Source organism: Aedes aegypti, chromosome 1, assembly GCF_002204515.2.
Source record: "Aedes aegypti strain LVP_AGWG chromosome 1, AaegL5.0 Primary Assembly, whole genome shotgun sequence".
Classification (NCBI taxonomy): domain Eukaryota; kingdom Metazoa; phylum Arthropoda; class Insecta; order Diptera; family Culicidae; genus Aedes; species Aedes aegypti.
In genome coordinates this window covers 156961144-156987533 of record NC_035107.1, presented here as the reverse complement: position 1 = coordinate 156987533, position 26390 = coordinate 156961144, and the positions used below count along the sequence as shown (strand labels likewise).

The following is a 26390-nucleotide window of genomic DNA, read 5'->3' as shown; positions in this document are numbered from 1 at the left end:
CAAAATTGATTGTCTTATTCGAACTTTTGCCCCACCGGTGGGGCAAGAGTTCGAATCTAGTGTGGGGCAAAAGTTCGCTGGCTAAAATCCAAAATATCGATCCTTTTATGTCGGGCATACTTTACAACAGCCGTAAACTTAAGTTTGCCGAAAAATACACACTAAATTTTCATAAAAAAATTGCCCAAAACCGGGTTAATTGTAATAAACTCAAAAATAGCAGTTTTTCGCAAAACTAAGTGGAAATGTAATATTTTGGTGACAGTTTTCACACGATCAGACAAATATAACTAAATTTGAAGATAATATGTGGATTTTAGGCAATTTGCAAATTTTTCCGTAATTTTATACATGGGTCGAACTTTTGCCCCGCTGATTCGAACTTTTGCCCCACTATGGGCCAAAAATTGTTTTCAAGCATTTATGCAAAATCTAATACACTTCAAAGCAACCTTATGATAGGCCTAGAAACGCCCTTACATCAAATATTGAAAGAGATTTTATCTTCAATTGGTTCAATGCAACGAAAGTTTGACCAAAAATTACAATATTCACGTCGAAAAACAACAAACAGCCATAACTTTTACAAATCTCAATCGATTTTTATGATATTTGGAGTAAAAGTCTCTAACTTGAATAGCATTCGAACCACAATGACATTTATAAGACTTGTTTTGAATTGAGCTAGAAATCTTAAAAAGAAACTCTTACCCCACTCGAACTTTTGCCCCACTTTACTCTACTAACCATCTCATTGAGCCAACGTTGGCATATGAGTAGTGTGGCACAAACAAGGCAACAGTGCGACGCTAAAAATAAAATCTCTCACTGTTGTTCGTAGGCACGCTTAGGAGAGTCGAATTGGGCATCTCAGAAAGCCGAAGGAGGTGTAGGGTTGTGAAGGAGAAAATGGGGTCGTGACGGACTTTGGTTTCAGGTTGGCCGATTGCGCTGCAGAATCGTTATCCGTTCTGTGGCGTAGTTGGTTAACGCGCCCAGTCTAGCGTATTGGGAGTCGTGGGATCGGAGCCCACCAGAACGATTCTATTATTTTTCACTATCTTACATCTCAATTTGTCCAAATTGACTTTTGTGCCTACGACCTTCAGGTATTTTCAAATTGTGAAAGTTCCAATAAGATTTGAACATGTTTCACTCCTGTGGAATTTTTTGAATATTCGTATGGAAAACGAGTTTGGAAACTTCACACTCCATTTTCTCAATGCCTACTTTTTACAGATGGGACTGACTTGCGATTCAGGGCAGTATACTGCCGTGAATCGCAAGTCAGTCCCATCTGTAAAAAGTAGGCATTGAGAAAATGGACTTTGAAGTTTGCAAACTCGATTTTCATACGAATATTCTAAAAATTCCAGCTGTTTACAACATGTTCAAATCCTTCACTACGATATCTTTCTGAGAAAAATATAAAAATGATCAGAACACGGTTCATTTTTGTGTTACACGGTGCAGAAATCTGCAGTTACTGGGCTGTGAAGTTTCCAAACTCGTTTTCCATGCTATTATTCAAAAAAATCCTGAGGATTGGAACATGTTCAAATTTTAATGAAACTTTCACAATTTGCTTTGCACTACTATATATTTACGAGAAAAATATAAAGATGATTCATTTTTGTGATACACGGTGCGGAAATCTGTAGTTGGAATGATATGCGGTTATTTTTCATTATGGGACAATTTGACTTACTGTTTTTTTCCTATTTTTCTGAACAATACATATTGTCTCTTAGTGCAGCCGAAAGAGCATTGGAATATATGTTGAAAACTGAACTCATCTCAATTTTGACGAAAATGCAGATGGGACTGACTTGCACGGCAGTATAAATCATATAGGGCATGTCACGGTACTATCACATAGTATAAACGATACATCTTGCAAACCACCGGGACGGACCTGGTGTAGTGGTTAGAACACACGCCTCTCACGCCGAGGACCTGGGATCGAATCCCATCCCCGAGATAGTCACTAAAAATTTCAGTGACGACTTCCTTCGGAAGGGAAATAAAGCCGTTGGTCCCGAGATGAACTAGCCCAGGGCTAAAAATCTCGTTAATAAAGATAGAAAAAAAAACCACCGGGATTCATTGTTAATTTGAACTTTTTGTCGCCCTACAATCTTGTTTTGTGTCACGATGTTCTATTTCGCTTTACTCCGTTACACGAGCTGAACCAATTTTAATTTAAACGATGTCTAGATTAGTGGGGTGCAAATCAACAAGTGCTCAGATTAAAAGTGGTCAAACCAACAAGGGTATCCGGTGCATTCAAAATGGCAATTTAATAGTAGAAATATCTAATGCAAATTATTCAATAGAGTTACAAACTATCAAGCTTTTCTTACTAGAATGAACTGGGAGCTTCATTAAGTCTTTACTACAATATAGACGTGTTTAATAATTTCTCTTCTTTCTATGGTCGATTTCAGCATGCTTCACGTGCGTATTCCGGAAGACAACCTCAAACAAGGCATCAATATTCAATCTTCAACACGTCGATTTTGAACGGTTACAGGTAAGTATACCCTATCATTGATTCAATACACTAAAAATGAAACTTTTTGGAATCTTGAGTCTTGCAACATCTTCGAAAGCCTTAGTTAAGCAGGTTAAGCATTATGCAGGATAAATTCTACTTCCAATTCGAAATGAGAAGTAATGCGACTAAAAATATTGTTAACTAGTGGTCCCGGCAAACTTCGTCTTGCCATCAAGTAGGCTGTTGAAAAACAATTTCAATCGCCCCATACAAAATTACAGTTCGGTTCATTCTCGGTTTTTCGACTTTCCTGGTGAATATCCTGAGATTTTTATACTTACAAACACTTCGGAACCCTTGTCGAATACAGCGGAGAGAGAATCATACAAATCCGTTGACCCGTTCGTAAGTTATTCGTGTCATACAAACACCATTCCATTTTTATTTATATAGATAAGGAATTTACGATTATGTGAATGATTTTGTTTTAATTCTTTTATCAGCATCATTTCAAACATAACATTCATTTCTCATATCTAGGTGTTCTGTGTTAGACAATACTGTCATCCTTAATTGGTAAAACTAATTTAAGCTTTTGTTAACAACATATTACATTTAATTTGCCGTAGCGGTTCAGAATTTTTACAGGTGAGTTAATTTCACCTGCTAATAAGAAAAAAAAGGGTTTTAGTTTACTTAACGTAACCTAAATATTTAACGCGTCAATCACGGAAACAGAAAATTGCAATGATTTTTGATTAAAATTATTAAAAAAAAAATCCAATATTTCAACATCGGATATTCTATGTAACTCTTTAGTACTAGGGTAGATGTAGTGGAAGTACTAAGCACGATTGAACTTCATTCAACCACCTAAATTGAAGAAGCGCAATTAATGTACATGTTAATGTTGTAACGGGAAGTAAAGACCATTGACTTAATGAGAAAAATGATTTCATCGCAGTAATCCACGGCATGTCAGTGAAAAATAATACCTCCACTATTGGTACACTGTTCCTTTAGTTGCGGTATATTTTTAATTTGTGTTCCTATAGTTGCGGTATCCGTTGTTTTCTTATGGGATCCTCCACTATACGAACACTTTACCGCAACTATTGATTGGTACAAGTAAGAAAAGTTTTGCAATTTTAGTGACATTTCGCTCTTTTCAACTGTTCCGTGTATCAACAAGCCAATACGTCGATTGGCAGTGTCGGTTCTGTGGCTAATGTAATAAAATCACTGGAAATGACACTACCGCAACTATAGGAACACCCACAACTAATGGAACACTTACCCTATACCAGGGAGGAATCTTCAGAATCATTCTCAAATTCTTATTTTGAATCCTCTGCAGAGCATTCTTCCTGGTACAGGTCGGACTCAATTATCCGGAGTATCGATTTTTTTTTCACTCCGGATAATTGTCGAATCACTAAGAAAAAAAATAAATCTTTGACAGAAGAACGTAATTATTATCTTTTTTCGTTATTTTATTTATATGATGCGGTGACGTAGCCAGAAATTTTGTCTAGGAACATTAGGGGCCTCCACAAGAAAATAAAATTGACCAGCATACACAAAAAAAAACTTTTTCAAACCCCCCTTTTCTTAATTACGTTCTAAATTGCAAAACCATTCATATTGTATAGTGCAATACCAAATTATCTCAGATTTATGCATAAAACTTGAAAAATAAGAACATCAAAAAAACAAATTCCGGATAATCGAATCCCGGATAATCGAGTCTGACCTGTAATGACAACAGCTGGTCCATATTGGTACAGCAAACAACATGGCTGGCCTGAGATTCTGTTTGAAGATCAAAAGCTTGGTCTTAAGGCAAAGTTTAGATTTTCTGTTAATAAATGGATACAGACATTTTATATATTTGTTAATTTTGGCTTGAATGTCCTCAATGTGATTTTTGAAAGTTATTTTTTTATCTAGCATGAGCCCTAGATACTTAACTTCATCTGACCAATTTATTGGAATCTCTCTCATCGTTTACATGAAAGTTTCAAATAAAAAGCTTTTGGTTTATTTGGGTATACGTTTAGTTGAGTTTTGGAAGCATTAGGAAAAATCTTCCATTTTTGAAGGTATGGAGAAAAAATATCCAAATTCCAAAAATATCCAATCTACTACAGATGACACGCAGGCTTCGTCCTTTGGCGGACAGGCCTGTTTCATCCACAAACAAACACATCCCTGATGAAACTCATGTACCGTAAGGACGCCATTCACCGCTCATGCTCCATTCACCGCTCATTGAATTATTTTGAAAAATCTGAACAAGTTTTCGCAATAAAAGTCATCAGCATGTATTAGTATACCAGAATGGGTTGTATCAGAATGAAATTCATATGATTTAATATTATTTACTATTTCAAAAAAATAATTTTAGGCTGTTTAAGGCGGTAAACATGAGTTGAGAAATGATTTTATTACGGCAGATCGAAAAATGCTTCTAAGCTGCCACGCTTTAATATGTTCTTGTACTATAGTACAAAGATAACAACCAGCTAGTGAAAGTAAATGAATTCCAACTAGTTGTGTATATAGAGCCTCATACTTAGGATGAGCGGTGAATGGCGCCCTACACATGTATCACTGGCATACATTTTATTCGGTACCATTATACGTTGTTCACATTTCAACTTCTTTCCTACAAAAACAAATGTTTTAACTTGCGTCTAGCGCAAAAAGTTGCGAAAAATATCGAAAAACCGATTTTTGACAGAATTTAATGTGTTGAAATGCTGTTAAATGAGCGGTGAATGGCGTCCTTACGGTAGGTCAGATGTGAAAATATTGTATGATATTGGTCCGATATCCGATATGATGGAAACCAAAGGCGTAACCTGTAGTGGTGGTATCACATTTTGGCATTTTTTGCTTAAAGCCGCGTCATAATTCATATGGCATAGACGCAATAATATCTCGGATGTGATCCAACGGACATTCTGCGTCATTGATAGAATTGATGCCCATTTCAAATAATTAATCTATTCGAAGTGGACATTGATACTATTGGTGACGTTCAGTTTGCCTTTTGCTAACCAGAATGATCCGTAGCCACTCTTACTATTAGCTAGCTAGACACATCGTTATCATATACGACGTAGGGAATACTTAGGAACTCTTAGGAAAATGACTAGTAGATTCACTGAGTAGAAATAACTGGCGACAATCTTATTTTAATAAGTTTTTTACATTGCCATAATAAGAAATACCTCTTTTGTAACAACGGTATAAATAATCTAATTCCAGCTTCATTTCTATTCTATTCTATTCTAAGTGCTTGCACAGCCAATATTGAAAAGCATCCTGGAAATACCTAAATTTATTCAGGTATTTTCTTGTCAGCATTAATATTTGCAGAATATCAGCGATATGATACAAATATTAAAATGGCCAGGCCTACTGTGCAGACTTTGGGTTTGAAGATAATTGAAAAAATCACGACGATCAGGTTATTCACGAATGAATAATATGATAGGCGAGAAATTTTCAATTTAAGGAAGGAAGAAACGGGGACAACCGTACCAACCGTTTCAATTTAGGGTTATAGGATAAATCGTTGGGAGTGGCGTTGCTAAGAAAATTAATACACACTCCATTGTTGTAACTCTAGTTCTCCTGGGATGGGACACAGGCATTTCTTCCACATGTCCTGGCTTTAGAGCCTTGGTTTAAGCGCCTTTGCTCGCTTTCTGAAAAGACATAAAAAAATATTTCGACCCTTTCCCGTCATATATCAAATTAAGATAAACAAAGATCGATCAATTGATTTGCAAGCAACATGTTTATGTTAAAATTGAATTACATTAGATTTTCTCTTTACACGGTTTATGAATGGCCTTGCAAAAAAAAATGCAATGTCTAAAGTTTGCATTTCTTATCAAGAAATTAGGGCACACGCAAAATAAGAATCATTTGTAAATTAAAATATATCATAAAGCAGAGAACAATCTCACCAAAATTTGAAGTGTGATCTGCATTTCTTCAAATAGAGCTCTTCATCGCTCTTATTTCATTCATGCCATTTTTCACTTTTCCGCTTTTTTGTCGAACAATCATGCGTATATTCTGACACGATTCTTTTCGGGTTTCCTGGTTACTTCCACTAGTTGCATTTAATTAACGTGGAAACGAGAAAATATGTGACTTGTTTGAGACCCAGCCTAGGACAAAACCTCAAAACCTTCAAACTATTGCCCTAGTTATAGTGTGAAAATATTTAGCTTCAATAAACTTTTACACTTGCAACAGACGATTTGGAAACATACGCGGGGACAATAATAAACGTGACACTCAATTTCTAATCTAATTCCAGCTTCATTTTCGCAAAAATTACAAGTAGAAAGTAGGCGTTGTGAAGCATTGCATTTGCCACCAAATAGTGAATCTTGTAGGAGACTGTAATAAAAGCCTAAGGTAACTTTACTCTTCAATATTCACTATAAAAATGACTATGGAAAGTAAGACGCTGAGATCGATCATTAGGGTACACTTGCAAGTTTCGAAAAATTGTTGAACAGACAAGGAAAGCGACTTTTTTCTTTAAGGATATATGAACGTAATGACCAATAAATACTTTTAACAACAAAAAATGAAATTAACTAGAACTTTTACTAAACAGCCCAATTTTGTTAAGACTTGACGACAATTGACATTTAAGACTCTAATCTTACTTAAAAGACAGGAGTAATCAGAATAGCACTTGAATGACAAATTATTCAAAACCATTTCGACTAGACAGTATTAGTAATGACACTACTACACTACTATTTCAAACAAATTCTGATGGAGCTGCTGATTTTCACAATGCTTCTTTTCTAAGAAGCAAGGGAATATGGGTACTTTTCAAAAACTACCACGTCACAATACTAATAAAAAAAAAACAGTGTTCATGTGGGCGCCATTGCCTAGTCCGTCTGAGTATTGCTCCTGGTAGAGGGGAAACTTGGCAAAAGCCAGACCGAGGGTTCAGCCTTGACAAGTTAAGCTGTCAGGCAGCTCCAACTGAATACCATACAAAAAAAAAAAAAAGATATCCCTGTGATATACATTTAGCGTGTAGGCGATCGGGCGAAATGCCGAATTATTCGTTAAACGAAAACCGATGTATTCGATCGGTAGATCGATATAAGGATGTGAATAAAAAGTAATAGAGTCAGTCTTTACAAGAATCACAACCAGTGTCCATCTACCTCATTTAAACATACCACTCCGAAGTAAGTCCCCGGTTAGCCTGTGAATCTAATAGTTGTTAGAATTTCTACCACCTGCCGCTAGAGTGTCACACGACGACAACATCAAGAGAGAACGACCCATGTACTTTGCATTTGACATTCTTTTGTATTTCCGTTTCCTTTTTCATTCTCGTTCATTCACTCGACTCTTGTGCAAATCGAATCGCTACAAATAAAAACGTTCCGTTGTAAATCTCGTTTTATACCTGATTATTGTCCGATTTTGCCCAACAGGTCATGGGCCCCGTGACGCGAGTGCGCGAATAATGTGGATCGCGGACAGTGTGGTATGAAAAACGAATTAAAAGTCGGTTTCGCGGTGGAAAAAGTTTTCGGCGTGTGAACATTGCGTTTTTTCGCTTGCAGAGCAAAATGGCGGCGAACATGAGCTTGGGCGTAGAAAAATTGAACGATTTTAACTACGAGCTCTGGAAGTTCCGCATGGAGCTCTTGCTTATCAGAGAAGGAGTGAAAAATGTGATCGATGAGCAAATGCCGCAAGTTCCAACTGCTAGTTGGATACACAAGGACGGGAAGGCCCGTGCTTTGATTGGCCTATCAATCGACGATAGCCAAACGTGTCATGTCCTGCATGCCGCGTCGGCTCGCGAGATGTGGCTCTCGCTGAAAAATTATCATGCTCGGTCTTCACTAGCCACAAAAATACATGTTTTGCGGAAGCTTTTCCGAATGCATTTGCCGGACGACGGAAACATGGCGGATCACCTGTCGCAAATCACGCAGCTGGCAAACAGGTTGTCTAACATGGGGGATCCGTTGAAGGACTACTGGCTAGTTGCTATCATCCTGTCAAGCCTGAACGAATCCTACGATGGCCTCATCACGGCTTTGGAAAGTCGGCCGGAGGCTGACTTGCAGCTGGAATTCGTGAAGGGGAAATTACTCGATGAGTGGAGGAAGCGGCTTGAAAAATCCGGTGAAAGTGCTGGTGTTGGAAGTGAAAAAGCACTGAAGACGGAAGTGAGTGTGAAGAAAAATGAAAAGAAGAAGAAGGAAAAAGTGTGCCACTATTGTGGCAAAGAAGGCCACTTTCGAAGGGAGTGCAGAAAGCTAGAGTATGACCGGAAGAATAAAGAAAAAGGCAGTGTGAGCAATCAGAAGGCAAATATTGTTGTTGAAGAAGACGAAGCGGATGAAGTGTGTCTGGCCACGGGGAAACTCGGTGGCGAATCTGGTGATGTGGTATGGTGTCTTGATTCAGGCGCCACATCGCATATGACCAGCGATGCAACGCTGCTGGAAAACGTCATCAAAGTGAATACGACTGTTGGCCTGGCTGATGGTAACAAGATCGCTGCAGTGGGTGTTGGCTCTAGCAGATTCCGTTCGTTGGGTGGAAATGGTAAGGATATGCCTGTGTCAGTCAAGCAGGTCTACCATGTACCGGCGTTGACTGGAAACCTACTATCGGTAAGTAAACTAACCGATGAGGGTTGTTCCGTGTCGTTTACCAAGACGGGCTGTGACATCCAGAAAGATGGCAAGATTCTGCTTCGTGCTGAAAGGTGTGGCAATTTGTATCGCTTGAAGTCGTCAGTCCAGAAAGCATTTTCGGCGACTGTGGGCCATAAACAGGATTGTATCCATGTATGGCATCGTCGCCTCGGTCATCGAGATGTACAAGCGATTGAGAAGATCGTCCGTGATGACTTGGGAACCGGGCTGAAATTAGAAAAATGCACTGTGAAATCCGAATGTGGGGTGTGCTGCGAAAGCAAAATGGCCCGTGCGCCGTTTCCCAAGAAGTCTGCGTCTATTTCGAGTGCGGTTGGTGATCTGGTCCATACCGACTTATGTGGACCTTTGGAAGTGGCAACGCCTCGTGGAAACCGCTACCTGATGACGATGGTGGATGATTACAGCCGGTATTGTGTCATTTACTTGTTGATGAACAAATCGGAGGCCGCTGAGAAAATCGTTGAGTACTCGAGGATGCTGCAGAATCAGTTCGGCCGGCTGCCGAAGGTTATCCGTTCGGATGGAGGAGGAGAATACTCCAGTGCTCAATTGAGGAAATTTCTGGCTGATAACGGAATCTTATTGGAACAAACGGCACCGTATAGCCCCCAACAAAACGGCACAGCGGAACGAAAGAATCGCACTTTGCAGGAAATGATGCGGTGTCTTTTGTCGGAGGCCGGTTTGGCAAAACAATATTGGGGAGAAGCTGTGACAACTGCCAACTTGCTTTTGAATATACTGCCGACTACTGCGATTGACGTTACACCGTACGAACGATGGTGGGGAAAGAAACCAAACTACTCCTTTCTACGTGTGTTTGGAACCGAAGCGTATGTTCACGTACCGGATGTGAAAAGGCGTAAGCTGGATCCCAAAGCGACGAAAATGGTGTTTGTGGGATATGCGGAAGGGCGTAAGGCTTACCGTTTCCTTGACCTTACGACAAATCGCATTACTGTGAGTAGGGATGCTAAATTCCTTGAGCAGTCTGGAGTTCGTGAGGATGTCGAAGCGAGTACGAGTGGAGTTACGACCACGAGAGCAAGCCATCTGCTGCAGCTGCCAGTGTATGAAGACGAAGATGCTGAAGAGGAAGTACGGATGGAAGAAGCCGAAGAAGAATCGGATGACAGCAATGCTTCCCAGGATTCAGAAGAAGGTGATCGTCGTGTTGTTGAGTTGGAACAGATTGGAACACTTCGTCGTTCGTCGCGTATCAACAAAGGCGTTCCTCCACGACGGCTGCTGGAAGAGATATTTAGTGCTCAGACCGAATCCGAGGAAGAACCACAGAGCTTGCAGGAAGCCTTATCTGGACCCGACGAGGCTGAATGGCGCGCTGCCATGAAGGAGGAGATTGAATCCCACAACAGGAATGGCACATGGGAATTGACTGAACTGCCAGCAGGCCGTAAAGCGGTAGGTTGTCGATGGATTTATAAAATCAAGCGTGGCGCCTCGAATGAGATTGTCAAACATAAAGCGCGTTTAGTAGCTCAGGGGTATACTCAAAGGTACGGGGAAGATTTTGAGGAAACCTTTGCCCCTGTCATCAAACAGACAACGCTTCGCACATTACTAGCTGTGGCGTCTCAACGCAATCTTACTTTGCGCCACTTAGATGTGAAGACTGCTTACCTTTATGGTAACCTGAACGAGGAGCTGTTCATGAAACAGCCGCCCGGTTTCATCGTGAAGGGTAAAGAACGACTCGTCTGCAGACTGCGCCGTAGTATTTATGGTCTTAAACAATCGGCCAGATGCTGGAACCAGCGTCTGCACACCGTGTTGCAGCAACTGGGCTTCAAGCAAAGCGAGACAGATCAATGCCTCTATTCCAAGGTCGTCGATGGATCGCCAATCTATTTGTTGATTTATGTTGACGACATCCTCGTTGCATGCCGGAGTGCATCTGAAATCGACAAGGTGACCAGAGCACTGAAGAAAGAGTTCGACATCACAGACTTGGGAGAGCCGAGCTACTTTTTGGGACTGGAAATCCAACGACATGATGGGAAGTACAGTGTTTGTTTGGAGGGCTACATTGACAAAATCGCTAGCAGGTACGGACTACAAGCTGCCAAGGCCGCTAAGAGCCCCATGGATACTGGATTTGTTTCTACGGTTGATAACAGTGCTCCATTTTGCAACAATTCAGCGTATCGGAGTCTCGTGGGTGCCTTATTATACGTAGCAGTGTGTGCTCGACCGGACGTTACCGTGAGCGCTTCTATCCTCGGTCGAAAAGTCTGTGCACCTACGGAAAATGATTGGAACGCTGCCAAAAGGGTTCTTCGCTATTTGATCTCAACCAAAGGCGCTCGTTTAGAGTACAACAGCGATGCAGGCTTGATCGGGTTCTCGGACGCCGACTGGGCGGGCGACGTCATGACTCGTCGATCGACTACCGGGTTCGCCTTTCTATACGCTGGAGGAGCAATTTCTTGGGGTAGCAGGCTTCAACATTGTGTTACCCTCAGTTCAATGGAATCTGAATACGTGGCTCTCGGAGAAGCCACCCAAGAAGCGGTATGGTTGAGAAGATTGCTTAAGGATATGGGTGAAACTGTCGTTGGGCCAACATGCATCAAAGAGGATAATCAGGGATGCATACAGTTTGTGCAGTCGGACCGAGTCAGTCGCAGGTCAAAACATATAGAGACGAAGGAAAGATACGTTCGTGAGCAGTGTGATCAGAAACTAATCAGGCTTGAGTACTGCTCCACCGAAACAATGGCGGCAGACCTACTGACGAAGCCACTAGGAACGACGAAGGTAAAGCAGCTATCCCGATTGCTTGGATTATCTACAGGGAAGGTAGCGGCACTTGGTGAGGAGGAGTGTTAGAATTTCCACCACCTGCCGCTAGAGTGTCACACGACGACAACATCAAGAGAGAACGACCCATGTACTTTGCTTTTGACATTCTTTTGTATTTCCGTTTCCTTTTTCATTCTCGTTCATTCACTCGACTCTTGTGCAAATCGAATCGCTACAAATAAAAACGTTCCGTTGTAAATCTCGTTTTATACCTGATTATTGTCCGATTTTGCCCAACAATAGTAAGATCTAAAAAGTGGCGACGAAGGAAAAGTGATTCGTGCAGGTGCTAGTTGCTTGTGCGTTAAATTGGTGAAGAAAAACGGTGACGGGTTTGCCTCGTGGAGGATAGAAGGCATTGCTGCAGTAAACGCTATCTCACGTCGACGCAGACAAAGGAAAAAGCTAGTCTCACGCAGCTGGCAGAATTACCCGCCGTCCCAATAGTAAGCGCTAGAATCATCTGAACAGACCAATTGATTTCCTTTGAAGTGAAGCGGTAGAAACAATCAAGCGCAATAAATACTGATTGTTTTGCGTTTGGTAAGTGTACGAAGAATAAATTTCACCTCAGGTGGAAATTTCAAGTTACGGTGATTTCTGGTAACGCCATTTTGGACGCAGCTGTAATTACATTGTTCGTGACTTTCTTTCTAAAAATAGAACAATAGAACAAGAAAAGAAAACGTAGACAAACAATAATAAGCTAGTAAATCCCGTGAATGATGATGCTTCCTCGAAAGGCAGCAGGGTTATCCTGGAAAGTGGCTTAGATCCTTTTGAACATCTGACAGAAGGGGATGAATTATGGTACAAAAACCATAATCCGCACAACCCAGCTAAATGGCTTAAAGCAAATTTCATTAAACGAAGTTCTCGAAATACATTCCAGGTTCAAATTGGAAGCGTGCCAACCATGGCCCATCGAGGACAGCTTCGTTTGAGTAAAGCACAGAAAGATCTTAATCCTATCATCCGATGGAGTCCTCAGCAGCTGCAGCCTGCCCAAAGAGCGACAAGTGAGGAGTTCCACGGTTTCTCTGAAATCGAAATGCTTGGAAGGAAGCGCAAACGTGCAGTCGATAACATGGCAAGTGAAATTGAAATATCGCCGGAGTCAGCTCCTCGGCGATCGAAACGATCGCGAAAACTTAAAATGGATAAAGATTATGTGTACATGAAGTTTTAAATGGAAACAAAGCCCTCAATTAAATTTTGAATTCGATTATACGTAATATTGAATGCTGTCAGAGTAATGGATTTAATAGTTGAATTAAAAACAAGTCTGAAGAGTTTCTTTCCAAGGGGGAAGAGCTGTGATATACATTTAGCGTGTAGGCGATCGGGCGAAATGCCGAATTATTCGTTAAACGAAAACCGATGTATTCGATCGGTAGATCGATATAAGGATGTGAATAAAAAGTAATAGAGTCAGTCTTTACAAGAATCACAACCAGTGTCCATCTACCTCATTTAAACATACCACTCCGAAGTAAGTCCCCGGTTAGCCTGTGAATCTAATAGTAAGATCTAAAAATCCCTATTGTATGATAATGGTGACTTGGTGACTTAAGGAACACCAGGGTCACTTACAGGGTCTTTTAGACTTGGAGTTCTGATAATTAATCTAAAGTGTACGATTTGACAGATAACTATGGATTATTCCAACAATGTATGTTTTATTTTATTTTATTTATTTTATATTCACGCCAAACACTGTCGAGTGCTTTGTTTATGTCTAGAAGAGCAAGGCCAGTAGAATAGCTTTCAGGTTGTTGGAACAAATCAAATTTGTTACGCGTAAAAGTTGATGAGTATTCGACCACTCATATCGGAATCCGAACTGTTCATTGGCAAAAATCGAATTTTCGTTGATGTGGACCATCATTACATATATTCAAAATGACCATTTCAAAAAGCTTACTAATATAGGACAGCAAACTGATTTGACAATAGCTGAAAGCTTCTGCTTAGTGGTATAATCAAAGTTGCCAGGAAAACAATTGTTGGGTTTACAGAAGAAGAGAAGAATTGAAATCCGTGTTTTTAATCGCTTTGATAAAAACTTCCTGAAATATATTTAGGTTAACTTTTCGCAATTGCATATCTTTACCATTTTAACAACTTACGTTTAGTTCTTCTCCTGTTTCCTTTCAAACTTCTTGTAATTTCTCACTCCTGCTACTTCATTGTTTAGAGTCTATGTAATAGTCCTGTAAGTATTTATGCTATCTTTTATCCGGTCCAAATAGTGCATATTTCTAGAAACTTACCGGCGTATCACAAGCATTAGATTCCAGTGGAAATTGCCTATTTATCATATGCACAGTATACAGTCTAACCTACATCAATAGCAATGAATTAGGAACCTAGTTTTATGTATTACATTTCATTTTTTACCTGTTATTCGAATTCAAATGTTCATTTTATTGGAATTCATTAGCGTTTATATAGAAAGTAATTTAGAATAGTTATAATTATTAAGTGAAAGCAAGTTTTAATTGATAAGACAATAATTTTGTGACACACGCGGAACGTCTTCTGTATCGCAATCAGTTTTGTCATTCTCTTTGACGTTGGATGACGTTTCCCCATGTATTAGGTTGCCAGATTTATCAGTTTGATCAGATGTGAGACGCGCCGACCGAGGGGTTGTCACAGTCCCCCCCAGGTACGCCACTGTTGTGGCTGTTCTGTTCATCGCGTCGAACATCGAGAACTGCTAATTTTACCACAGGACCATTTGATCCGCTGCAGATCGTACCTTGTTGTCTTTGCCTACGTTAACGGAGATGATTCGGCCCTTGGGCCAACAATTGCGGGGATGCTCTGGGTCTACGATGACAACAATATCCCCTACCTGAATCGGTTTGACTTCGCTAAACCATTTTGTTCGCCTTGTCAGTTCTGGTAAGTAGTCTCGAACCCAACGCCGCCAGAAAATGTTCGCCTCAGCTTGCGAAGTACGCCATGTACGCTTCAACGAAGAATAGCTATCGTCAAAAACTGTTAATGGTTTAAGACCGCTAGATGAGCCCAAGATAAAATGGTTTGGGGTAAGGACAGGGGCATCAGGATAATCTGCAGGTACGTGCGTTAGTGGACGTGAATTTATGATGCCTTCAATTTCTACAAAAAGGTTGCGAAGTGTTTCGTCACTGAAGAGCCGCTGTGGTGTGATCTGCTGTAAGTTTCGCTTCACAGTTTGGATGAGTCTTTCCCATGCTCCCCCCATATGTGGAGAAGCCGGGGGATTGAAACACCATTCCGTTTCAGGGCTGACTATTTCCTGGATAATTCTTTCCTGATTCAAATCTGCTAGTGCTGCTTTCAGTTCCTTATTAGTGGCCACGAAATTCGTACCGCGATCACTAAATATTTGGTTTGGAACACCTCGTCGCACCATGAAGTTCCGTATCGCCATAATACATGAGTCCGCGCTCAGAGAGTGCGCGACCTCTATGTACACTGCCCTCGTTGTTAGGCACGTCACTAGTACGCCCCAACGTTTCTCTGATCTTCGTCCAACTGCAACTATGAATGGCCCAAAATAGTCCACACCCACGAAAGTGAACGGTCTACAGAAAGCTGACATCCTGGATTTTGGGAGATCGCTCATCATTGGTGGCTGAGGAGCTGCTCGTTGATTCTTGCACTTCTGACAGCTTGTCCTCACTTTACGAAACACAACCCTCAGCTTCGGAATTCTGAATAGCTGGCGTAGTTCATTGACTACGACCTCATGGTTACGGTGATGATAGCGTTCATGGTAACTTCGTACTACCAACATCGTGATATTGTGGTCCTTTGGAAGAATGATCGGGTTCTGCGCATCCATCGTAGCGTACTCGCATCTACTAGTTCTGCCACGCATTCGCATTACCTGCTGCTCATCTTTGAACGGATTCATCGAGTAGATCGTGCTCTGTTTGGAAACCGTCTTCGCTATGGCTTTTGTGTTCGAAAGAACACTTATTTCGTCGGGATATGACTCTTTCTGCGCCACTCTGAATAGGTAATTTGATGCTTGCTGTAATTCTATGCTGGACAAAGGGCTGAATCGACGCTGGTTTCCCGCAATCTTACTTCGACAGTTCTTTAAGAATCGGAACACGAAAGCCATCGTACCGACTAGTCGATCCCAACTACTGAAATTCGCCACTGTTACACATGACTTTATGGCGGTTCTATGATGGAACACGTGTGCACGTATCTCCTGCTTAGTTGAACCGGTTGAGAATGGTTCTAGAGGCCAATTAACGGGCTCTTGCCATAGGAACTCTGGTCCCTCAAACCATCGGCTTTCGCTTCCAAGGTCTGGTAGACGTTGCCATTTAGTGGCTTCATCGGCAACATTATCCTTTGTGCCGATCCATCTCCAATTAGCAACTTCGCTAGTTTCTAAGATATCACTGACTCGGAACGCTACGTACTGCGAATATCGGCGATGATCCGAACGAATCCAGCATAGCACGTCGCGAGCATCTGTCCAGAAGTATTTCTCGTCTATTTTGAATGACAAACTGCTGCAAACCGTCTTCGCTAATCGTGCCCCTACAACAGCTGCTTGTAGCTCGAGACGTGGGATTGAAACGAACTTGATTGGGGCCACTCGTGATTTTGCAGCAACGATTGCACATTCCACGCAGCTACCCTGTTGGAATCGTAGGTACACCACCGCCGCGTAACCTTCCTCGCTTGCGTCGACAAAGGTGTGCAACTGCACGTTGGTTTGTGGACCGATTGACGTACGAAGCCTGTAGCACCTTGGAACGTGAACGTTGTGTACTGATGGAAGAACCTTCAGCCAACACTCCCATTTCTCATGAAGCGATGTTGGTATCTCGTCATCCCAGCTGATTCCCGAACGCCAAATCTCTTGGAGTAGTATCTTGAGGAAGATCAGCAGGTTCGAAAGTAATCCTAAAGGATCAAAGATGGCCATCAGGGTCCGTAACACTTCACTTTTGGTTGGCCGCCGATTTCCTGATAACAAGTTTGCGTCGTGCTTCTGTGAAAGCCTAAACGTGAGCGTATCCGTTGCCGTACACCACCACATACCCAGATCTTTTTCTGTGGCTAGTCTGATCCTAGGTTCAGACTTTTTTCGTTGATCTTTTCTTTCTGTAGGGCACTGAGAACTCCTGGAGAATTAGTAATCCAGTTACGCATCTCAAACCCCGCTTGGGCATGAACGTGTCGAACATCTTGTGCTAGTCGAATTGCGTCGTCCTCCGTCTCCGTACTAACTAGCATATCATCCACGTAGTGGCTCTTGATAATTGCTTTGGCTGCGGCTGAATACTTTCCTGCGTGTTTCTCCGCGTTCAAATTTTTTACGTATTGGGCGCAGCTTGGTGAACAGCAGGCCCCAAACGTCATCACCTGCAATACAAACGTACTCGGTTCCGCATCTGCCGGGTTTTCTCTCCATAGAAATCGTTGGCAGTTTTGGTCCTCCTTTGAAATGTGCACTTGATAATACATTTCTCTCAGATCCCCGCATATTGCTATTTTATTTTCCCGAAACTGAATGAGTACAGATAATAGGGACGTCAGTTGATCCGGCCCAGTCAACATCATTGAGTTAAGTGACACACCGTTGGTTTTAGCGGCCGCATCCCAAACTATGCGCATTTTACCCGGTTTATTCGGGTTAAAGACTGGAAAGATTGGGAGATACCAGACTCGATGATGCGTTTCATTCAACTCTTTATCCGTCAACTTGCGAATGTAGCCCTTCTCAAGATATTCCGCGATTTTACTTCGAAGTGCTTCGGCTAACTGAGGTTCTCTCTTCATGCGGGACTCCAAACAGCGCAGTCGTTGAAGAGCCACGGGTTTGCTGTTGGGAAGGCGACAGTTGTCGTACTTCCAAAGCAAATTTGAAACGTAGTGTCCACTTTCAGTTTGCTTGATGGTTATAAGGATTTCTTCGGCTCGTTGATCCTCGGTCGACATAAGCGAATGTTTGGGCGGGGAAATTCCTATGCTTTTGATCGAAAAATGTTCGCTAATTGCATTTTGAAGGGCAGCGTCATTTGACCCACCGCATGAACACTTTTGGGGACTGTGATATCCAACTAGCTCTCCCCCTAGTTCTGTACCGCCGTGTATGATCCACCCTAACCGCGTTTTCGTAGCGATAGGCTCACACCAACCGCCTTCTCTCCCTTTCAGCGGGAGTGACAAGTTTGCGTTGTCGATACCGATAAGAATAGGGGGTTGAACGTTCTGGTAGGATTCAACCGGAATTCCTCGCAAGTACGGATACTGCTCCGTCAACTCCTTCACGTTCACCGATTGATGGAAGAGACTTAGATTGGCAACTGTGTGCACCTCTTGGAGACGATACTTCTTATGACCCTCTCTTGTACCAGAAATCTCAATGCTCAATCGTAACGAATCGTTCTCCATGCGTCCTTGATTGCTTGTCCACCTCAGACAAAGTGGTTCAGGCTTTCCATCTAGCTTTAGTTCGGTGGCAAGTGCGGCGTCCATCAACGTGTACGACGAACCGTCGTCCAAAAATGCGTGGGTTTTCACGGTTTTATCGTGTCCGTACAGGATAACAGGTACGACGCGAAACAGCATTTTATTGGTGAGTTTTAGATGGGTGTTACACTCACGCCCGGTTGAGCTCTGTGCGACAGTCGTCTGTGCGGGGACCTTACTAGTAGTGCTGGTTGTGTCTCTTTGATTATTGTGGAGGAGTTGATGGTGCTTGTATTGACAACCGTTTTTTCCACAAACTTGTTGAGATTTACACGACGCCTTATGCTTTTTCAGGCATTTCCTATACAGTCCGAGCTCTTTCACAGTTGCCCATTTGGAATTGTAACTGAGTTCAGCAAACCGTGTACATTTGTCCACACTGGGACAGCTACTTTTACACACCATGCATACTTTTGATGGTGGCGCGGGCTTGATGACCTCATTCGTTTTAAATGGACGTGCATGGTCCTCCTCTTCCTGGTGCGTGTTCAGATAAGCTGAGTTTTTCTTGCCTTTCGTTGCTTTTGACTCGATAGTTGACAGCGTGGCAATCGGGCAAACAGCTTCGGCGAGATCGTACAACCACGCCGAGAATGCGGTGAGATTGACGCTTGGGAGAGTTCGCTGGTATTTCGCCCAATCCACTTTAAATAAAGGGGGGAGCTTGTCAACGAGTTCGCGTAGGAGTACAACATTATACGAGTACTCATCCAACTGGCAGGCTTCTATCGTAGCGCATAGATTCTGGACTGACAGAGAAAACTCTATCAATGTGTCTAGTCTATCCGCTTTCGGTGGTGGAGTGTTGAGGATCTTTGCGATTAGATTGTGTACTATTACGTCGGGATTGCCGTACAGCATTTTTAAAGTTGAGATGATCCCTGGCACGCTCGATGGATGTAACAGCCTACATTTAACTGCCTCATAGGCTTTCCCCTTGAGGCACTTCTGCAGGCGCACCAAGTTTTCTTCTAATGTATAGCCACACATGTTGGACGTGGTGATGAAGGTAGAGTAGAAAAGAGGCCACTCCTCGGGAGTACCATTAAAACATGGAAGCTCTCGTGATACGGCTTGACGAGCGGCTACTTGACTACGTGACAAGTTACCGTTGTCTTCCATAAACTCTGCTTGTCGAGGGGTCGAACGCTGGCCAGAATTAAACGGCCGTACGTGAGAGGCGATGTTTTCGAACCTTGACGGAATTTGAGTACATTCGCCAATCCTTAGCCGCCCAATATCAGGAACTGGTTGACTGGGTACTTGTTGAATCTGTTGCGCTGCTACGGGTCGTCGCGGAACCTGAATTTGCTGTACATATTCCTCTCGTGGACGTTGTTGGGGTGCACCTAGCTGGATATGAGCTGGCTCGGTCGGTGGTAAACCCTGCATCCACATATCCACCTTCTGGTTGATCGCCTCCTCATCTTCTTCTCCTTCGTCGTCTTCTGTTGAAGAGTCGATTGCCATCTCTCTCAGCAATTGATGTTTCTTCTGGAGGTACTCGCGTTTCTTTCGTTGTTCTTCTTCCTGCAGCTTCCTTTCTTCGTCAAGGATTTGTAACTCCAATTGTAGTCTTTTCTCCTTCCGGGACATTCTTGAACTCGCAGTTCCGGAGCGCTGACTAACAACGTCCTCCCGACCTTGTTTCTTGGTGTCGGACGGATTGTTATCAATCAATGCAGGTGCAATGTTCTTGGTGGTCCTTTCAGCTTGGCTATTGGTTGGTGTATTTCGTGACGATAGAGGCGTGCTGTACTGCAGAGACGGAATCTGTTGATTCCCACACGAAGGAACTGTGAAACACTGAGCCGGTCTGAGCACTTCCGGGAAGTAACCCGGTATGCGTTGTGGAAGAGTCGCATACGATGGCACGGACTGCACGGGAGGGGCCAGTACAAGAGGTAATGATAGACCAGACATTGAGGTTTGATTCATTACTTCAAATATGTTTGGTGGTATCGTCGTTGGCAATGGTACGGCCGGGCCGTGGGTGACTGTGGAAGCGTAGGCAGAAGACGAAACGACTTGGTTGTACATGGGGCTAGTTGAGAATGTAAATGGAGTGGCTGATGTAACGGGAGCGCGACTAACGACTCCTATGCTTGCTGTGGACGAAGCAACGAGGTACACAGATGGATCTAGCTGGTTGGCCCGAGTAGCTAACACTGACTGAGGTGCTATCGAGTGTGGCGGGACGGTATTCTGGTCATCTGCGTACGAACTCACCGGGGGGGGGGGGGGGGGGGGGGGGGGGCATCTGACAGTACTTTAGCTGATGTCTTACGCTTCTTCTTGACTCCTCCTTTGACCACTTTGCATGCGGCGCAGACGAAATCATGATGTTCGATATCCGCAGTCACGCCCACACATTCGAAGTGGTACCAAGCGTTACACTTGTCGCACTGGACCATGCGACTGTTGTCTGAGTTCTCGCACAACTTGCAATGATGACCAATCGTTGTTTCGTCGAAGGCAGCTTCTCGTTGCTGCGGTTCATTCCGTCGCGACATGCTGTTGATCTCCGAACGATCTCCGTTTACAGATAAACGAAGTTTTTATATCAGTTTGATCAGAATTGAGACGCGCCGACCGAGGGGTCGTCACAACAATAGCAGTTAAAACAAAACAAATACCATACAGTGAATCCTCAACATATTGGCTATAATTTTGCTGAACAAACCTATGTCAAAATATTTATCCATTTTTAGTTATAATTATAACAGTTTCAAAATTGATTGTCTTATTCGAACTTTTGCCCCACCGGGCAAGAGTTCGAATCTAGTGTGGGGCAAAAGTTCGCTGGCTAAAACACAAAATATCGATCCTTTTATGACAGGCATACTTTACACCAGCCGTAAACTTAAGTTTGACGAAAAATACACACTAAATTTTCATCAAAAAATTGCCCAAAACCGGGTTAATTGTAATTATCTCAAAAATAGCAGTTTTTCGCAAAACTAAGAGAAAAGTAAAATTTTGGTGACAGTTTTCACACGATCAGACAAATTTAACTAAATTTGAAGATAATATGTGGATTTTAGGCAATTTGCAATTTTTTCCGTGATTTTATACATGGGTCGAACTTTTGCCCCGCTGATTCGAACTTTTGCCCCACTATGGGCCAAAAATTGTTTCCAAGCATTTATGCAAAAACTAATACACCTCAAAGCAACCTTATGATATGCCCAGAAACGCCCTTACATAAAATATTGAAATAGTAGTTTACGGAACAAGTTGCAGAATGATGATTTTTACAGCACGAGTCGTAAAATTATCCTACGAGGCTTGCCGAGTAGGATAATTACGACGAGCGCTGTAAAAATCGAGTTCTGCAACAAGTTATGTACAACATTTTTTGCAATTTCGTAGAAGACCACTTGAGGGTATCAGAAATTATATCGGAATGCATCCACCATTATTTTACAATTTCTGAGAAATGATTGTGTTATGACTAATTACGCAACTGAAAACAGTTGCGTAATGAGAAAGCGTTGCGTAATGACTCATTATAGCACTGGTTTCAGTTAGGTAATGATTATTCCCGCACTGCATACTTCAGTGCAGGAAAGTAGGCCGTTTCATGACAGATTGGCGTGATGAAAAACAGCCAATTACGATGAGAAATTGCAAAATAGTAGTTTACGGAACAAGTTGCAGAATGATGATTTTTACAGCACGAGTTGTAAGTTTATCCTACGAGGCTCGCCGAGTAGGGTAATTACGACGAGTGCTGTAAAAATCGAGTTCTGCAACGAGTTACGTACAACATTTTTTGCAATTTCGTGGAAAACCACTTGAGGGTATCAGAAATCATATAGGAATGCATTCACCATCATTCTACAATTTCTGAAAAATTGTTGTGTAATGATTCATTACGCAACTCAAAACAGTTGCGTAATGAGAAAGCGTTGCGTAATGAATCATTACAGCACTGGTTTCAGTATGGTAATGACTATTACCACTCTGCATACTTCAGTGCAGGAAAGTAGGCCGTTTCATGACAGATTGGCGTGATGAAAAACAGCCTATTACGATGAGAAATTGCAAAAAAGATTTTATCTTCAATTGGTTCCATGCTACGAAAATTTGACCAAAAATTACAATATTCACGTCGAAAAACAACAAAGAGTCATAACTTTTCCAAATCTCAATCGATTTTTATGATATTTGGATTGAAAGTCTTTTAGTTGAATAGCATTCAAACCACCATGACATTTATAAGATTTGTTTTGAATTGAGTTTGAAATCTGAAAAAGAAACTCTTACCCCACTCGAACTTTTGCCCCACTTTACTCTATGTCATTAGCTGTTAGAAAATTAAACAGGTCATCCTCTTTACCATTCAAAGAAAGAGCATTAAAATTCAAAACATTTAAAAAAATATCACAGCGTAACAAAAGTGACATTTTTGCGTGTCTCAAGGATCAAATTATGTATCTCTAGTAGATTTTGGGTCGCTGAATCTGATGCAGTTCTCAGGAATGTTTCAGCACGTCACAATTTCTAGCTGCAGGTCGCCAAAGTTGTGTAAAACACTGGTTTCATTGATGTTTACATGAAATTTAAAGTATAATTTATCAAACTTTTTTGTAATCTAATCCACCAAACATGCAAAATATTGGGATTTTCGGTTGATAAAGAGTCGGAATAAAAGTTACATTCAGCTGCATAAACAGGGGTATTTACATTTGATTTGAAACAATTCGAACGGTTAACCGTTGGAAAAAGGTGAAGAACTGGAGTTACATGCTACAACTTTCGCATAGGAGTTATCACGGGTATTTCCCTTCAAATTTAAAAGTTTCCAATGTTTACCTGAAGATAGAACATAAGTTTGCGAATGAGCATGGTTATAATCTTCCTGATGGGTATGATAATTAAGCAAGCGACTGTTAACTAAAAAATGAGTATTGTTGGAGATTCTGCCTGGGGAATTTCAACTATAAAAAATGTCGACGTTCATCTGCCTGGTACAAACCCCAACGATTCATTTGCGGGAAGGGCAATCCCAAAAGTTGCCCCTGCAATTATATGCGTCTACCGTTTGACTCATATTCCGAACACTTAAGGCCAACAGTGACTTCAAATGCATCTGATAGGCATAAATTAGCTATAATTCGTGTAAATTGTAATTTCTTCGCGAAGTTCTACTGTTAGCTGTTGGGTGTGCCGTTAAAATTGTTTGTTTAAACTTGTTTAGTATTGTTTTACGTAAAAGTTTGGAACAACATTTTTGATTGTGTTGATTCTGTCTCATATTCCTTGATTCAAATTCCGAACAGCACGAATTAAACGTATTTAAATGAATAATTTCGCAAACAAATTTATTTGAGCTAGTTTTACTGACCTCGAACTAGAGAATCATCACTACTCCCGAGGTATGAAATTATTTAAAGGCGTTAAAATTGAGTTACAAATGGCTGCCATTTTCTGATAATTTGACGATATATTTCAATGAAACATTTCAACCAAATCGCCATACAATTACCGAGTGTTCGGAATATGAGTCTGTTCGGAATTTGAGACAAAACGGTACAAACATTTTGATATCTTCCTTCACAGGACAGACGTCCTAATTGTGAGAAGAATCTCCGCAAATCAGCATCTATGTGGCAATGTTAGGTATACCATGACCCAACTTTTGGCACTGACGGCATTGAGTGGGGTTCTGGAAATTTCGTTCAGGTGTCTGTTCCCATATCAAGATCAATAATCAATCGTGAATATGTTTCATCCAATCAGCAAGTTGTAGACATAAATTGTCCATTGTGTAAAGTAGTATCCAAATCTCCTGATCGATTTCTAGTCTAACGTTCCAACTCCTGGTCTTGACTACATTTGCTGAAAAAATAAAGAATACGAAGATAAAAAAAACTAGATATTATCATAAAAATAATTTGCCGTTCGAAAAATGGAATGCCATAAGGAATGCTGCCCTGACGAGGGTAAAGTGTCGTTAATAAATAATAATAATAATAATAAGGAATGCCTTATACCGAGAAGTTCTACTGTCGGATTTGGTTGATGTTTGTTTTCTTTTCAAATTTCACCGCATACGATAATGATTTTTTATTGTATGCAAGTTGCTCGCATACAATTTAATGTCCGAAATATCAAACATTTCACATTTCGAAAATCTCATTACGATATTAGAGGTTTTGATGGATTGACTTGATTTTTTGCAAAAATCCATTGCATAATATGAAGAATCCCTCAGTATTGAGGGAGACGAAATTCACGATGGTCGTGGAAAAATGGAACACCCTACTGTGCACTTATTTGCACAAGCCGTTAAATTCAATTATGAATACTTTGCAATTGAGATCCACCTTAAAATGTAATTTTCAATACTGGATGTAATCTTCAAATCTTCAAGTGTCGCGAAGTTATTATGTTCGTTGCTCATTAAACATTTTCATTTTTATTTTCTTCGTTTTAACCCATTGGTTCTCAACCTTTTTGAAGGGGGTCGCTTTAAGATTCTACAAACCTCTTACGGTCTCCTAATTTTTTTCTTTGAAATTTTCGAAAACTAAATGTAATGCATCGTGTATTTAGTACACGTGTTTTGAAAAAAAAAACACGCTTCTTATACACAATTCGAGCGTAGTGATACAAGCGATGACTATAGGCGTGACTGTGTTTGAGTTAATGCGAGCAAACCCGGCCGAGAAACTAATTTATTAAACATAAAATCAGAAGTCGTACGACGAGATTTCTAAAGGGTATTGTCACTGAAATATTTCTCTAAAATTAAACAATAATTTATCAAATATTTACCCCGGTACTCGTCAAAGATATTATCAGTAATTCTTCAAAATATAGCCAGGAACGTTTCGGGTAAAACGCCTTAAAGAATAACGTTTATAATTTGCCAATAATACATAATGCACATGCATGGATCTCAGGCACAGAAATCCGTGAATATATCTGGCAATCCGCCGAACATTATGACAAAATTCATTGAGATGCATCCCAGGCACCTTCTAGGGATAACTACAGATGTCCATCAAAGACAGTCCAAAAAATCAAGTCATCATTCAAAGATGAGTTCAAGAATTTATGAATCATGCAAGCAAAATTTCTAAGAATTAAAAAAAAACTGGGATCAACAAGGAATGATCTTGCAATCCTTGCAGTATCCTTCGAATGAAATATTTCTATGTTTTATTTTTTCTTATATCTTATCGAGATTTCGGCAGGTATCTTGCCGAAAATCTTGAAAAGCGTGGAATTTGTTTACTATCCGCAATAATAAAACCGAAATTTCATATTTGATATGCGTTACGATGGCATACTGAAAACTATCATGTTATTTAGTTTACGACACCTATTCCAAGTGCTCATGGAAAACCATTTGGATGAAACAGCTATCTAATCGGAAGTCAGAGATGATAAGACAGGATTTTCCATTGCCGGCCACGTCCATCTTCTCCGATACTAGGAAAGGAAAGGAAAATGATGATATGACACCTGTTGGTTTGGTAACACGGTCAACACGCCATTATCATGAACACGACTAGAAATAAACAGAAAAACATTACATACTTTGTCATACACCCATCACACAAACACACATGTATTATTCAAACATTTGTTCAAAGTAAAATTGACTGTTGTACTAAACAGACGCGTTCGAGATTCGTTCCTCCGAAAAAACCGAAACTTGTTCGTTACAGTCCATTTCCGCGAGTGTCGAGGACAACACCTACTTGAAGAGAGGCTAGCGATTCACCGACGCCCTCATAGATGTGAAGGAGCTAAATCAGGCCTGCCCAACCTTTTTGGCTCTTTTTCGACATAAATGGTTGGTGCGTTCGCAATAATAGACCGAT

At 41.2% G+C, this 26390-nt stretch overlaps 1 protein-coding gene across 3 annotated transcripts in view; it reads left to right on the top strand.

Annotated features, from left to right (window-relative positions):
- Window positions 1–26390, top strand: part of LOC5568544 (integrator complex subunit 7) — a 112118-nt gene that overhangs the window by 72275 nt on the left and 13453 nt on the right. For 2 of the 3 annotated variants that reach the window (XR_002501844.1, XM_021851906.1), the window contains one exon: window positions 2448–2533. Coding sequence is in view for 1 of the 3 variants with exons in the window: in XM_021851906.1 (XP_021707598.1) it covers window positions 2448–2533 (86 nt within the window). In the remaining 2 variants the exon portion in view is untranslated. Of the gene's footprint in view, window positions 1–2447; window positions 2580–26390 lie in introns of those variants that run through there. The other variant, XR_002501843.1, reaches the window with a different exon arrangement.